The sequence below is a fragment of the Oncorhynchus keta genome, chromosome 12 (assembly GCF_023373465.1).
Source record: "Oncorhynchus keta strain PuntledgeMale-10-30-2019 chromosome 12, Oket_V2, whole genome shotgun sequence".
Lineage (NCBI taxonomy): Eukaryota > Metazoa > Chordata > Actinopteri > Salmoniformes > Salmonidae > Oncorhynchus > Oncorhynchus keta.
In genome coordinates, this window is record NC_068432.1 from 39931279 (window position 1) to 39945828 (window position 14550).

General features: G+C 43.8%; 1 protein-coding gene across 3 annotated transcripts; it reads right to left on the bottom strand.

Moving 5' to 3' along the window:
• Positions 1-36: 36 nt before the first annotated feature.
• On the bottom strand, positions 37-5446 carry LOC118372721 (transmembrane protein 150C). Of its 3 annotated transcripts, XM_035758704.2 has the most exons (10): positions 4989-5446; positions 4383-4519; positions 4173-4212; positions 3902-3983; positions 3764-3817; positions 3637-3669; positions 3477-3544; positions 3002-3129; positions 1401-1578; positions 37-1170 (listed from the first exon to the last, which is right to left on the bottom strand). In XM_035758704.2, the coding sequence occupies exons 4-10, from the start codon at positions 3973-3975 to the stop codon at positions 962-964; spliced, it is 744 nt and encodes a 247-aa protein (XP_035614597.1). In that variant the 5' UTR covers positions 3976-3983; positions 4173-4212; positions 4383-4519; positions 4989-5446; the 3' UTR covers positions 37-961. The 3 variants fall into 3 exon arrangements, with proteins under 3 accessions (XP_035614597.1, XP_035614595.1, XP_035614598.1); XM_035758702.2 differs by lacking the exon at positions 4383-4519 and having other exon boundaries at positions 4989-5445; XM_035758705.2 differs by lacking the exons at positions 4173-4212; positions 4383-4519.
• Positions 5447-14550: the final 9104 nt, after the last annotated feature.

Genomic DNA, 14550 nt, shown 5'->3' on the forward strand with positions numbered 1-14550 from the left:
TGTACAGGATTGGGCTATACTCAACAAGTCCATCAATCAGAATGCAAAGACAAGTTTTATTGTAAAATATAATTGTAATGTTCTAACAAACAGCAGTACAACACTAAGATGCATTTGTCTGTTATGCTTGAATGGTAATAATAAAGCCTAGTGTTGTACTAAGAAATGTGAAATAGAGAGAACACTGAAAAAGGTTCCCATGACTTGTGTTTAATGGGTGCAACAGTGATATGGTTCAAAATGGCATCATTGTACCTGGATGATAATACTACTGTACTACTCATCTTCACAGAGAAGCTGAGATCGGCTTCATCACAAACTGTTGTCTGTCTTAATTCAGATTGAAAATAGAGGGAGGTAGACAGACGGACAGGAAATAGAGAGAACGCAGCAGAATACCTCTGTCGGTAGAATGAGAAGACTCAAAATGGGAGTGGTGATGACTCCCATCACACATTCTATTGAGGATTTGGCTGCATTCATATGAAAGGAAGGTCAGTGGGGTAGTGTCACTATCAATCTGAGATATCTATCCTTCTACAACTCACAGCTACATAAAACAGCCATCTTCAATTAAACCATTTAGCAACTTTTAGCGAACATCCCTGTTACTGTTGATGAGTTGACAAAGATAATGATGCCTTCTTTGTGCTCATGGAAAGAGTTTGTTGCTTTTGAAATATCACCTCAAGGTACAGTAGTAGTAGAAAGACAGTCGTTCACAGGCTGTGTTCAGACATGCAGTAGTTTTTAACTAACTCTTCTTCAGTAACTAACAGAGACAAACTGGAGCCCTTACAAATATGTTAATTTGTAAATTACCCCCAACTGACAACCACAGGCAAGCTAACTTTTGTAGTACGCCAAAGCTCTATAGCTGGTTCTGTCCTCCGGAGCCGCCCTATATCTGCTTCTGTCCTCTGGAGCCGCCCTATAGCTGGTTCTGTTCTCTGGAGCCGCCCTATAGCTGGTCCGACTGGTACTCTGACACCTCGGAGAAGGTTTCTGAGAGGCTGAGAGGTGGATCACGGTCGTCGGTGCAGACAATCTCGAAGTGGTAGTGTCTGAACTCGATGGCAAAGGTGGCGAGAAAGCCCAGGAAGAACATGACCAGCGCCCATTGCGCCCGCGCCGCGTGCATGTGAAGACGTTGCGCCATTAGGGCAAAGTCTGAACGGGGTGGGGGTTAAGGGTCAAACAAACACTACAAAATGTACTTTCAAAATGCGTAATTCCTGGCTTCCTCTTTCATGGTAAACACTGATTTAACTGAATAAGTGAAAGAAAGGTTTCCACTACTACAGCTGTATCCAGCCAACATACCCATAGTAATGCCCTCATTACTATGGGTATTACTAAGTGACAGAGTGAGTCCCTGGTGCAATCCAGAGGAAGGATACAGAGCAGCATGCAGGCGGTGACAGCCCCTGACAGTAGGAAGCGAGGGATGCCCGCCCTCCGGCCCTCGTTCCTCAGGTTGACCTTCAGGGTGATGACAGATTGCACCCAGCAGAACAACGTCCCCAGGCCAAACGTCATGGACGTCCCAATGTTGTGGAGCTCCTCGTCATTTGACAGCTGGATCAGACACATTACAGACAGATGACAGACATGGATGGCTGTTATCTGTTTCATTTCATTACTGTGACCCTGCTACACACACTGATAAAATTCTGATTATCACTGCATACCAAGATGAGGTTTTTGTAGATTTTGTCAGTGGTTCTCAAACGTTTTGGGTCTGTATGTAGGGGCTAAGGGTTGTGTAAGACTAGTGACTCCTACGAAGTACGCCAGGGACAGTCTAGGGCAGGGCTTTCCAACCCTGTTCATGGAGAGCCTACCTCCTTCGTGCCAACCCAAATTTAGCGCACCTAATTCTAATAATTAGCTGGTTGAAAAGTTTAATCGGTTAGTTATAACTGGGGTTGGAGCGAAAACCTACAGGGGGTAGCTCTCTGGGAACAGGGTTGGAGCGAAAACCTACAGGGGGTAGCCCTCTGGGAACAGGGTTGGAGCGAAAACCTACAGGGGGGTAGCTCTCTGGGAACAGGGTTGGAGCGAAAACCTACAGGGGGGTAGCTCTCTGGGAACAGGGTTGGAGCAAAAACCTACAGGGGGTAGCTCTCTGGGAACAGGGTTGGAGCGAAAAAACCTACAGGGGGTAGCTCTCTGGGAACAGGGTTGGAGCGAAAACCTACAGGGGGGTAGCTCTCTGGGAACAGGGTTGGAGCGAAAACCTACAGGGGGGTAGCTCTCTGGGAACAGGGTTGGAGCGAAAAAACCTACAGGGGGTAGCTCTCTGGGAACAGGGATGGAGCGAAAACCTACAGGGGGGTAGCTCTCTGGGAACAGGGTTGGAGCGAAAACCTACAGGGGGGTAGCTCTCTGGGAACATTTTTGGAGCGAAAAAAAACCTACAGGGGGGTGGGTAGCTCTCTGGGAACAGGGTTGGAGCGAAAAAAAACCTACAGGGGGGTAGCTCTCTGGGAGCAGGGATGGAGCGAAAACCTACAGGGGGGTAGCTCTCTGGGAACAGGGATGGAGCGAAAACCTACAGGGGGGTAGCTCTCTGGGAACAGGGATGGAGCGAAAACCTACAGGGGGGTAGCTCTCTGGGAACAGGGTTGGAGCGAAAACCTACAGGAGGGTAGAACTCTGGGAACAGGGTTGGAGCGAAAACCTACAGGAGGGTAGCTCTCTGGGAACAGGGTTGGAGAGCCCTGGTCTAGCGGTTAAGGAAGTGTTTCCCAAACTCGGTCCTGGGGCCCGCCCTGGGTGCATGTTTTGGTTTTTGCCCTAGTACTAGACAGCTGATTAAAATAATCAAAGCTTGATGATTAGTTGATTGATTGAATCAGCTGTGTAGTGCTAGGGCAAGAAACTAAACGTGCACCCCTTTGGGTCCCAAGGACCAAGTTTGGGAAAGGGGAAGTTAGGGACTAGGGGAAGTGTCTAGGGGCTGAAGGTTTATTTTCTGGACAGAGCCAGCGACTCCTACCTGGAAGTTTCCCACCAAGGTCATGCCGAAGCAGGCCAGGGACAGGGCCACCAGACTGCCAATATTGAGCCAGGGTTTATGGACCCGGGGCTTCAGCTGCAGGTATCTGAGGACACCAATGATGAACCCTGAAAGGAGAAGACCCATAAGGGATCTCTCTGTTCTGGCAGTCTCTCTAGCCATTTCATTCCTTGTACTGGGGACCCACAGGGTGTGCAGGCTTTTGTTTCTGCTCAATACTAACCTCATCAATAACTTTGTAATGAGCATTACATGTTCTGCTGCTGGAACTGCTGACTGTAAATCCATCCAAATCAATAGACAGTACTTCCCCATTTTATAATCCTGTTGTTTCTATTCTTGTCTCTATCGTCCATCTCATATCCTGCCATTATTATGGTACAATGTCCAATATGTTTTCATGTACATGTAAACTTTCTATGATAGAAGATAGGAGAACATGCATCAGGCTTACCTACGAAGGCAGCCAGGTTCATGACCTGGCTAAAAACACAGCTGGCTGGGGGAGCATTGCCTGCAATGCTGAGAGAGAGAGAGAGAATTGTATTGACAGGAAGCACGAATCCTAGGTAAAGATCACTAACCAATTAGGTTGGTACTCATAGGCTGTGTACCTTATATATGGAGGGGATTTAGTTCCAGATCGCCTGTGAAAAATTGCATCTAATGTTTAGAAATAGTGCATGGTCATAATGACTGGAATAACATATTTCTACATTCTTCATTTATATTCCACCTTACTTGTATTCTGAACTCAGGGGTGTTATCTTCTCATCTTCAACAGCTATAAAATACCTGTAACCAAAGTAATTTATGTTAAAGTCACACACAGCTGTAAAGCCGAATGGTGCGTGAGATCTGGAAAAATAAGACACTTACACAACCCAGAGTCCAGCGGCTGTGAAGAGAGAGTACATGATAGGGAGAAACGTCCAGGGACTGCACTTCCTCATGGTGTCTCCTGTAAACAAAAAACATTTAAAAATTCTCCACTCCCTGGAAATGGTGAGACAGGAAATGGAAGGAGGTAGAACTGTTTTAGAACCACCTGCGGCAGAACATGTAAAACCTGTCCTGAGATGTTTGAGGGAATTACTGTAACTCAAAATAGAAGTACAGAAATGCTGTTCTGTTCCAATGCCACACTTACGAATGATAAGACCAAGCCAAAGTCAGGTCCGGGGGTTAATCTACAGAAGAAAAACACAATATTATGTGTTTTTACAATTTGAGACTGCAGTTATCTTTTCCGGATTAACCTAACATTGAATGGCTAGTAGCTTGCTAGGCTCTTACAACAATTAGTTAACGTAAGGCTCGTGTAATTAATTGCACTTATTAAAACCTTGAATTAACTGACATGTAAACGGAAAGGTGTATGTATCTAGAACCAGAATAATTTCAGCACTGGATAGCGGCGAAAAGCCCATTGGGCCAATGTTCTGCAGCCGTTGATTTCAGCACCACTGCTACTGGACAGCTCCCGTGTCTACAAAGCTGGGGAATGCAAATAGCCAAGGACGACCAATAAAGCACTATTTATTATAGCCACTCAGTACAGCAACAGCAATAACAATCACTCACCGACAGTCAATTTGCACGTGCATCAGATTGAGCCAAGAAAATGTATATTTTTGTGATGACTGCATAGATAGGTGAATGTGTTTGCCTAGTGCATAGCCTTGAATGAAAACGATGTAGCGAGCATGTAGGCCTACATTTTACATTCTACCGCGGGCCGGTTAGGTATTTAACACCTACCCTGTCAATATATTATGTAATTTCTACCATGATACTTTCACAACATCGACAGATTGACATGTAGGTCACTGATAACAGCTCACTTTCCCAAACAGTGTTTTATTGTATTGTTCCCCACAACCTTTAAAATGGAGGATACCTTCCCCAATCCCAATACCCCCCTCTATCTGTCTCTGATCAATCGTCAGACAGAAAAATGAAATACCTCGTTGCCAGCCAGCGCCTGTTGGATTTAGATTCCGTCTTCTTCTAATTTCATAATTGACTGAAACACGCAGTTTTGTTATCAGTCGTAGTCACAAATGGTCATATAAACATGTGCCTGAGAGCACTAAATCCGGAGATAGTGAAATGGAGTGTGCAGTCGCGAATATACACTGTGGCCATGGGCGAACCTTTTCTTTGCAGCACTGAATATTTAGGCGAGCGAGGAAAGAGCCTTCTACCGTAGGAAAGAGCAATAGCAGTAAGCCTCGTTTCCAGCATGTAAACTGTCCTATCCTACACTATAACCTGTGACATGATAGTAGGCAACCTGTAGCTGCTCTGCTGTGGGACACTTCACTAAGAGGTAGGGTGCATTCAGAAAGTATTCAGAACCCTTCATTTCATCCAAATGTTGTTACATTACAGCCTTGTTTTTTAAAAATCCCCTCTCATCAAACTACACACAATACCCCATAATGACAAAGCAAAAACAGTTTTTTAGACACTTTTGCAAAATTATTAAAAATAAAAAACTGAAATATCACATTTACATAAGTATTCAGACCCTTTACTCAGTACATTGTTGAAGCGCCTTCGGCAGTGATTACAGCCTTGAATCTTGGGTATGATGCTACAAGCTTGGCACCTGTATTTGGGGAGTTTCTCCCATTCTTCTCTGCATATCCTCTCAAGCTATGTCATGTCGTATGGGGAGTGCACAGCTATTTTCAGGTCTCTCCAGAGATGTTTGATTGGGTTCAAGTCCGGGCTCTGGCTGGACCACTCACGGATATTCAGAGACTTTTCCCGAAGCCACTACTGCGTTGTCTTGGCTGTGTGCTTAGGGTCGTTGTCCTGTTGGAAGGTGTGCAGGTTTTCATTAAGGATCAAGGATCTCTCTGTACTTTGCTCTGTTCATCTTTCCCTCGATCCTGACTAGTCACCCAGTCCCTGGCACTGAAAAATATCCCCACAGCATGATGCTCCCACCACCATGCTTCATTCAGGGTCTGAATACTCTCCGAATGCACTGTATGTGGATTTCTGGTTTATTCAATTCAGCTAATGTTATTCAATTATGCTAATGAAATAATGCTACTATAATAGCATCATGTTACGTTGGCATGTTGTTCATTTAAGAAAAACATCTTGGATCTTCTGTGATTCAATTGAAAAAGCAAATTAATAAATGTACCTCGACCCTCACAGGAATTGGGAGGAAAATCTGCTTATTTTCCAGGCAATAAACATAAACACCGAACTTTCATATCCAACAGTTTATTATTGAAAAAGTCCTCTCTAATGAATGGCACAAAGTCAACTAACACACACATGAAGTATATCTATAAAATAATTTATCTTAGCTATAATAATGATGATGATACACATACATACATATAGTTGAAGTCACAAGACTCCACAAATTTCTTGTGAACAAACTATAGTTTTGGCATGTCGGTTAGGACATCTACTTTGTGCATGACACAAGTCATTTTTTCAACAATTGTTTACAGACAGATTATTTCACTTATAATTCACTGCATCACAAATCCAGTGGGTCAGAAGTTTACATACACTAAGTTGACTGTGCATTTAAACATCTTGGAAAATTCCAGAAAAAGATGTCATGGCTTTAGAAGCTTCTGATAGTCTAATTGACATAATTTTAGTCAATTGGAGGTGTAGCTGTGGATGTATTTCAATTTGTAGACCTCCACAAGTCTGGTTCATCCTTGGGAGCAATTTCCAAGTTGAAGAACACCATCCCAACTGTGAAGCACGAGGGTGGCAGCATCATGTTGTGGGGGTGCTTTGCTGCAGGAGGGACTGGTGCACTTCACAAAATAGATGGATTCATGAGGATGGAAAATCATGCAGATATATTGTAGCAACATCTCAAGACATCAGTCAGGAAGTTAAAGCTTGGCCGAAAATGGGTCTTCCAAATGGACAATGACCCCAAGCATACCTCCAAAGTTGTGGCAAAATGGCTAAAGGACAACAAAGTCAAGGTATTGGAGTGGCCATCACAAAGCCATGACCTCAATCCTATAGAAAACTTGTGGGAAGAACTGAAAAGGCGTGTGCGAGCAAGGAGGCCTACAAACCTGACTCCGTTACACCAGCTCTGTCAGGAGGAATGAACCACAATTCCTCCAACTTATTGTGGGAAGCTTGTGGAAGGCTAGCCCAAATGTTTGACCCAAGTTAAACAATTTAAAGGAAATGCTACCAAATACTAATTGAGTGTATGTAAATTTCTGACCCACTGGGACTTTGTTGAGAGAAATAAAAGCTGAAATAAATCATTCTCTAATATTATTATGACATTTCACATTCTTAAAATCAAGTGGTGATCTTAACTGACCTAAGACAGGGAATTGTTACTAGGATTAAATGTCAGGAATTGTGAAAAACTGAGTTAAAATGTATTTGGCTAAGGTGTATGTAAAGTTCCGACTTCAACTGTACGTACATTCAGTTACCTACACATCAGATTAATCATATGCATCATCTCAGCCAGATCCAATCATCACAAAGGAAACGCCACCATACTCTCTGTGTCCCCCCCAATCAGACAGTGTATAAACAACTAAACCAGAAATAAACAGTTTTGGCTATTGATATAGACCCAGTATAAAGCCTGCCGAAGACAGGTACAGAATACAACTAAAACAGTCCTTCCACAACTGACAGGAAAATACAAGCATATAACACAAGCTCAATTGTCAAAGATACTCTGATATAAACACAGTACCGTTGTAATAGCTAGAAGCACTACGGCAACACTAACTCTCACTATACATAACAGTAGAGTGAAATTAATATTTCCAATGAATCAAATGGATAGATTCAAAGTTTGGTAGATGCTCTCATATCTCATATAGCTTTTTGTCACATTCTGTCTTGCATTTAATTAAATCTGAATTACTCCCACTATAAAGTACATCATGACAGAGTGACACACGTCTTCCTGAGAGTAGTGGTGCGGTTTTGTGTTATTCAAACAGGGGGACAGGGATCCAAACTGATTCAAACAGGGGGAACCAAACTGATTCAAACAGGGAAACCAAACTGATTCAAACAGGGAAACCATATTAACATTCTATTATATCAGTATGCATCATGAAGAGTTGGATAAAAACGAATAGTTACTGAGAATATTCCTAGCACAATCTAACCCCATTATGGCTGCGTTTACGCAGGCAGACAAATTCAGATATTTTTTCCACTAATTGGTATTTTGACCAATAACATTAGATCTTTTCACATCATATCTATTGCAGATCTGATCTGATTACAAAACAAAATACCAATTCGTGCAAAGAATTTAAGAATGTGAAGTTGTCAACCTGTTTCAGGCTGAAGTAAATATGGAGAATGAACTCCATCTATAAGTATAAGGGCACCTGTTAAAATTATTACTTTTTAAAATTATTGTTGGAGATGAATTCATCACCATCGAAGCAACAGTTACTCAACTACCCCTGCACATTGTAATTTTGGTACTAACACTGAGCCTGTATATACAGTGGCAAGAAAAAGTATGTGAACCCTTTGGAATTACCTGGATTTCTGCATAACATTTTATCTGATCTTCATCAAGTCACAACAACAAACACAGTCTGCTTAAACTAATAACACACAAACAATTATACATTTTTACGTCTTGATTGAACACACTGTGTAAACATTCACAGTGAAGTGTGGAAAGTGTATTTGAACCATTACATTTAATAGCTGGTTAACCCTCCTTTGGCAGTGATAAACTCAACCAAGCGTTTTCTGTAGTTGCGGATCAGACCCGTACAACGGTCAGGAGGAATTTTGGACCATTCATCTTTACAAAACTGTTTCAGTTCAGCAATAATCTTAGGATGTCTAGTGTGAACTGTTCTCGTTGTCATGCCACAGCATTTTAAATCGGGTTGAGGTCAGGACTCTGACTGGGCCACTCCAGAAGGCGTATTTTCTTCTGTTGAAGCCATTCTGTTCTTGATTTATTTCTGTGTTTTGGGTCATTGTCCTGTTGCATCACCCAACTTCTGTTGAGCTTCAATTGGCAGACAGATAGCCTGACATTCTCCTGCAAAATGTCTTGATAAACTTTGGAATTCATTTTTCCGCCGATGATAGCAAACTGTCCAGGCCCTGAGGCAGCAAAGCAGCCCCAAACCATGATGCTCCCTCCAACATACTTTACAGTTGGGATGAGGTTTTGATGTTGGCATGCTGTGCCTTTTTTTCTCCACACATAGTGTTGTGTGTTCCTTCCAAACAACTCAATTTTAGTTTAATCTGTCCACAGAATATTTTGCCAGTAGCGCTGTGGAACATCCAGGTGCACTTTTGCGAACTTCAGACATGCAGCAATGTTTTTTTTGGACAGCAGTGGCTTCTTCCGTGGTGCCCTCCCATGAACACCATTCTTGTTTAGTGTTTTACGTATCGTAGACTCATCAACAGAGATGTTAGCATGTTCCAGAGATTTCTGTAAGTCTTTAGCTGACACTCTAGGATTCTTCTTTACCTCATTGAGCATTCTGCTCTGTGCTCTTGCAGTCATCTTTGCAGGATGGCCACTCCTAGGCAGAGTAGCAACAGTGCTGAACTTTCTCCATTTATAGACAATGTCTCTTACCGTGGACTGATGAACATCACGGCTTTTAGAGATACTATTGTAACCCTTTCCAGCTTTATGCAAGTCAACAAATCTTAATCTTAGGTCTTCTGGGATCTCTTTTGTTCGAGGCATGGTTTACATCAGGCAATGCTGAATAGCAAACTCAAATTTTGTAAGTGTTTTTTTATAGGGCAAGGCAGCTCTAACCAACATCTCCAATCTCGTGTTATTTATTGGACTCCAGGTTAGCTGACTCTTGACTCCAATTAGCTTTTGGAAAAGTCAATAGCCAAGGGGTTCACATACTTTTTCCAACCTACACTGTGAATGTTTAAAGGATGTATTCAATATAGACAAGAAAAATACAATAATTTGTGTGTTATCAGTTTATTAAGCACACTGTGATTGTCTATTGTTGTGACTAAGATGAAGATCATATCAAATCTTATGACTGATTTTTGCAGAAATCCAGGTAATTCCGAAGTGTTCACATTTTTTCTTGCCACTGTAGCTTGTGTTTTCATGTTTACTTTATATTATTACTTTATATTTTTACTTTATATCATTTTGTCATGGCTTCTGTGAAGTCGGTCCCTCTCCTTGTTCGTTCGGCGGTCGACGTCACCGGTCTTCTAGCCATCGCCGCGCCACCTTTAATTTTCCATTTGTTTTGTCTTGTTCTCCCGCACACCTGGTTCACATTCCCTCATCAGACTAAATGTACATTACCCTCTGTTTCCCCCATGTCTGTATGTGGAATTGTTCTTTGTGTAGGGTGTTACGCTACAGCCTGGCTTGCGCTAGGTTTGTTTATAACCTGTTTTGTTTAATCCGGTTCATGTTACCGTGGTTGTGCTTTGTGCTGCCTCGCCTGTGCCTTTGAGCCAGGGTGTATATTAAAGTTCTACTGTTATCACCCATCTCTGCTCTCCTGCGCCTGACTTCCCGGCAACCAGTCACTCACCCCGTTACACATTTCCTCTCACTTTGTAATTGACTACTGCATTCAATGTTGGGAAAAGCTTGCATCCTTTGCACGTGACAAAGAAACTTTGAAACTTGAGCAGGTTGACAATTGTTGGGACGAGTCTTGTCCTTGAGGCAGAACTGAGCAATTTCCATTAGATGGGCTAGCTGCAAAGTCAAAATTGCCTATATTGTAAAAATTCATGAAAACAAAAATTGCTTTTTGGTCTTAATGTAATGTTAGGGTAGGGTTAGGCATTAGGGTTAGCAGTGTGGTTAAGTTGAGAGTTAGGTTTTAAATAATATTTTATTACTTTGTGGCTATGCCAGCTAGTGATGAGAAAAGTTATCCTGCAAAACTTAAAACTACAGTATGTCCTTGCTCTGAAGTACATATTGAATATCTGCCTAACACTTCTTCCACAGTCTGTTAGATTCTCTGAAAAAATAGTTCAACTCCTCTTATCATTCAAGACTGATCAGTTAAAGACCAGTATTACTCATCCACACAGTCATTCAGTCAGTCAGTCAGTCAGTCAATCATTCAGTCAGTCAGTCAGTCCTCAGTCGTCAGTCAGTCAGTCCTCAGTCAGTCAGTCCTCAGTCATCAGTCAGTCATCAGTTAGTCCTCAGTCAGTCAGTCAGTCCTCAGTCAGTCAGTCCTCAGTCAGTCATTCAGTCAGTCAGTCAGTCATTCAGTCAGTCAGTCAGTCAGTCCTCAGTCATCAGTCAGTCAGTCCTCATTCATTCAGTCCTCAGTCAGTCAGTCAGTCAGTCCTCAGTCATTCAGTCAGTCCTCAGTCAGTCAGTCAGTCCTCAGTCAGTCAGTCAGTCCTCAGTCAGTCAGTCAGTCCTCAGTCATCAGTCAGTCAGTCAGTCAGTCAGTCAGTCAGTCCTCAGTCAGTCAGTCCTCAGTCATCAGTCAGTCATCAGTCAGTCCTCAGTCAGTCCTCAGTCAGTCCTCAGTCAGTCAGTCCTCAGTCAGTTAGTCAGTCAGTCCTCAGTCCTCAGTCAGTCCTCAGTCAGTCAGTCAGTCAGTCAGTCAGTCAGTCATTCAGTCAGTCAGTCAGTCAGTCATCAGTCAGTCAGTCCTCATTCATTCAGTCCTCAGTCAGTCAGTCAGTCAGTCCTCATTCATTCAGTCCTCAGTCAGTCAGTCAGTCAGTCCTCAGTCATTCAGTCAGTCCTCAGTCAGTCAGTCAGTCCTCAGTCATCAGTCAGTCAGTCAGTCTGTCCTCAGTCATCAGTCAGTCAGTCAGTCAGTCCTCAGTCATCAGTCAGTCAGTCCTCAGTCAGTCAGTCAGTCCTCAGTAAGTCAGTCAGTCCTCAGTCAGTCAGTCCTCAGTCAGTCAGTCAGTCCTCAGTAAGTCAGTCAGTCCTCAGTCAGTCAGTCCTCAGTCAGTCATCAGTCAGTCAGTCAGTCAGTCCTCAGTCAGTCAGTCCTCAGTCAGTTAGTCAGTCAGTCCTCAGTCAGTCAGTCAGTCAGTTAGTCCTCAGTCAGTCAGTCCTCAGTCAGTCAGTCAGTCAGTCAGTCCTCAGTCAGTCAGTCAGTCAGTCAGTCAGTCAGTCCTCAGTCAGTCATCAGTCAGTCAGTCAGTCAGTCCTCAGTAAGTCAGTCCTCAGTCAGTCAGTCAGTCAGTCAGTCAGTCAGTCAGTCAGTCAGTCAGTCCTCAGTCAGTCAGTCAGTCAGTCAGTCAGTCCTCAGTCAGTCAGTCCTCAGTCAGTCAGTCCTCAGTCAGTCATCAGTCAGTCAGTCAGTCCTCAGTCAGTCAGTCCTCAGTCAGTCAGTCCTCAGTCAGTTAGTCAGTCAGTCCTCAGTCAGTCAGTCAGTTAGTCCTCAGTCAGTCAGTCCTCAGTCAGTCAGTCAGTCAGTCAGTCAGTCAGTCCTCAGTCAGTCAGTCCTCAGTCAGTCAGTCCTCAGTCAGTCAGTCCTCAGTCAGTCAGTCCTCAGTCAGTCAGTCCTCAGTCAGTCAGTCAGTCAGTCAGTCAGTCAGTCAGTCCTCAGTCAGTCCTCAGTCAGTCAGTCCTCAGTCAGTCCTGTCAGTCAGTCAGTCCTCAGTCAGTCAGTCCTCAGTCATCAGTCAGTCCTCAGTCAGTCAGTCAGTCCTCAGTCATCAGTCAGTCCTCAGTCATCAGTCAGTCCTCAGTCAATCAGTCAATCAGTCAGTCCTCAATCACAGTCAATCATTCAGTCAGTCAGTCAATCCGCAGTCAGTCAGTCCTCAGTCAGTCAGTCCTCAGTCAGTCAGTCCTCAGTCAGTCAATCATTCAGTCAGTCAGTCAGTCAGTCCTCAGTCAGCCCTCATTCATCAGTCAGTCAGTGAGTCCTCAGTCAGTCAGTCCTCAGTCATCAGTCAGTCAGTCAGTCAGTCCTCAGTCAGTCAGTCAGTCAGTCAGTCAGTCCTCAGTCAGTCAGTCCTCAGTCATCAGTCCTCAGTCAGTCAGTCAGTCCTCAGTAAGTCAGTCAGTCCTCAGTCAGTCAGTCCTCAGTCAGTCCTCAGTCAGTCAGTCCTCAGTCAGTTAGTCCTCAGTCAGTTAGTCAGTCAGTCCTCAGTCAGTTAGTCCTCAGTCAGTTAGTCAGTCAGTCCTCAGTCAGTCAGTCCTCAGTCAGTTAGTCAGTCAGTCAGTCCTCAGTCAGTTAGTCAGTCAGTTAGTCCTCAGTCAGTCAGTCAGTCAGTCCTCAGTCAGTCAGTCCTCAGTCAGTCAGTCCTCAGTCAGTCAGTCCTCAGTCAGTCAGTCCTCAGTCAGTCAGTCCTCAGTCAGTCAGTCCTCAGTCAGTCAGTCAGTCAGTCAGTCAGTCAGTCCTCAGTCAGTCCTCAGTCAGTCAGTCCTCAGTCAGTCAGTCCTCAGTCAGTCAGTCCTCAGTCAGTCAGTCCTCAGTCAGTCCTCAGTCAGTCAGTCCTCAGTCAGTCCTCAGTCAGTCCTCAGTCAGTCCTCAGTCATCAGTCAGTCCTCAGTCAGTCAGTCAGTCCTCAGTCAGTCAGTCAGTCCTCAGTCAATCAGTCAATCAGTCATTCAGTCATTCAGTCAGTCCTCAATCACAGTCAATCATTCAGTCAGTCAGTCAATCCGCAGTCAGTCAGTCCTCAGTCAGTCAGTCCTCAGTCATCAGGCAGTCAGTCCTCAGTCAGTCAGTCCTCAGTCATCAGTCAGTCCTCAGTCAGTCAATCATTCAGTCAGTCAGTCAGTCAGTCCTCAGTCAGCCCTCATTCATCAGTCAGTCAGTGAGTCCTCAGTCAGTCAGTCCTCAGTCCTCAGTCAATCAGTGAGTCCTCAGTCATCAGTCAGTCAGTCAGTGAGTCAGTCACTCAGTCAGAGTGACACTAGCAATAAACTTATTTAGACATTCATGTATTCTGTATGTCTGGGTGTCTGGTAGGCTGTACCCAGAACACATTTTTCACACCACCTATGTTGATCTCTAGATGTGATGAAGGATTGGAGGGGGTGGGGTGACTTGGTACAGGTGACAGGAGTAAACTCCCACACACCATTACCTCTGCATGTGACATTTACTGTCCACGTTTCATTCTGTGACCTTTTCCAAGCCACGACAACCAAAATGTTGACAATAAACAGCACGTGTCTCCTGAATGCAGGAGTGGTCATGTCTCACCACCAGTCACCCTGCAGTAGAAACCCTTCTCCACAGGGTATTGCACTGTAGAACCTAGCTTGTGGAAGCTCTTGCAACAGGTCAGTATCAATGCTAGGATTTGATATTCTGATTTCAAAAGGTGTCTGGTTGTCTTTGGTTTCCACATCAATCCTTGGATTAACTAACCAGTGAGTCAAAAACTACACCTTTGTGTCAGAACATAATATGCAATTGTGGGGACCAAAAAGAACAAAGTAGAAAATATAGCAGGCAAATCATGATTAGAAATCATAATGCATGGCGGCATAAGAAAATATTGACATCTTCATCATGGACTTCTGAACCACAACTTGGTTCAGTGAGAACCACCAC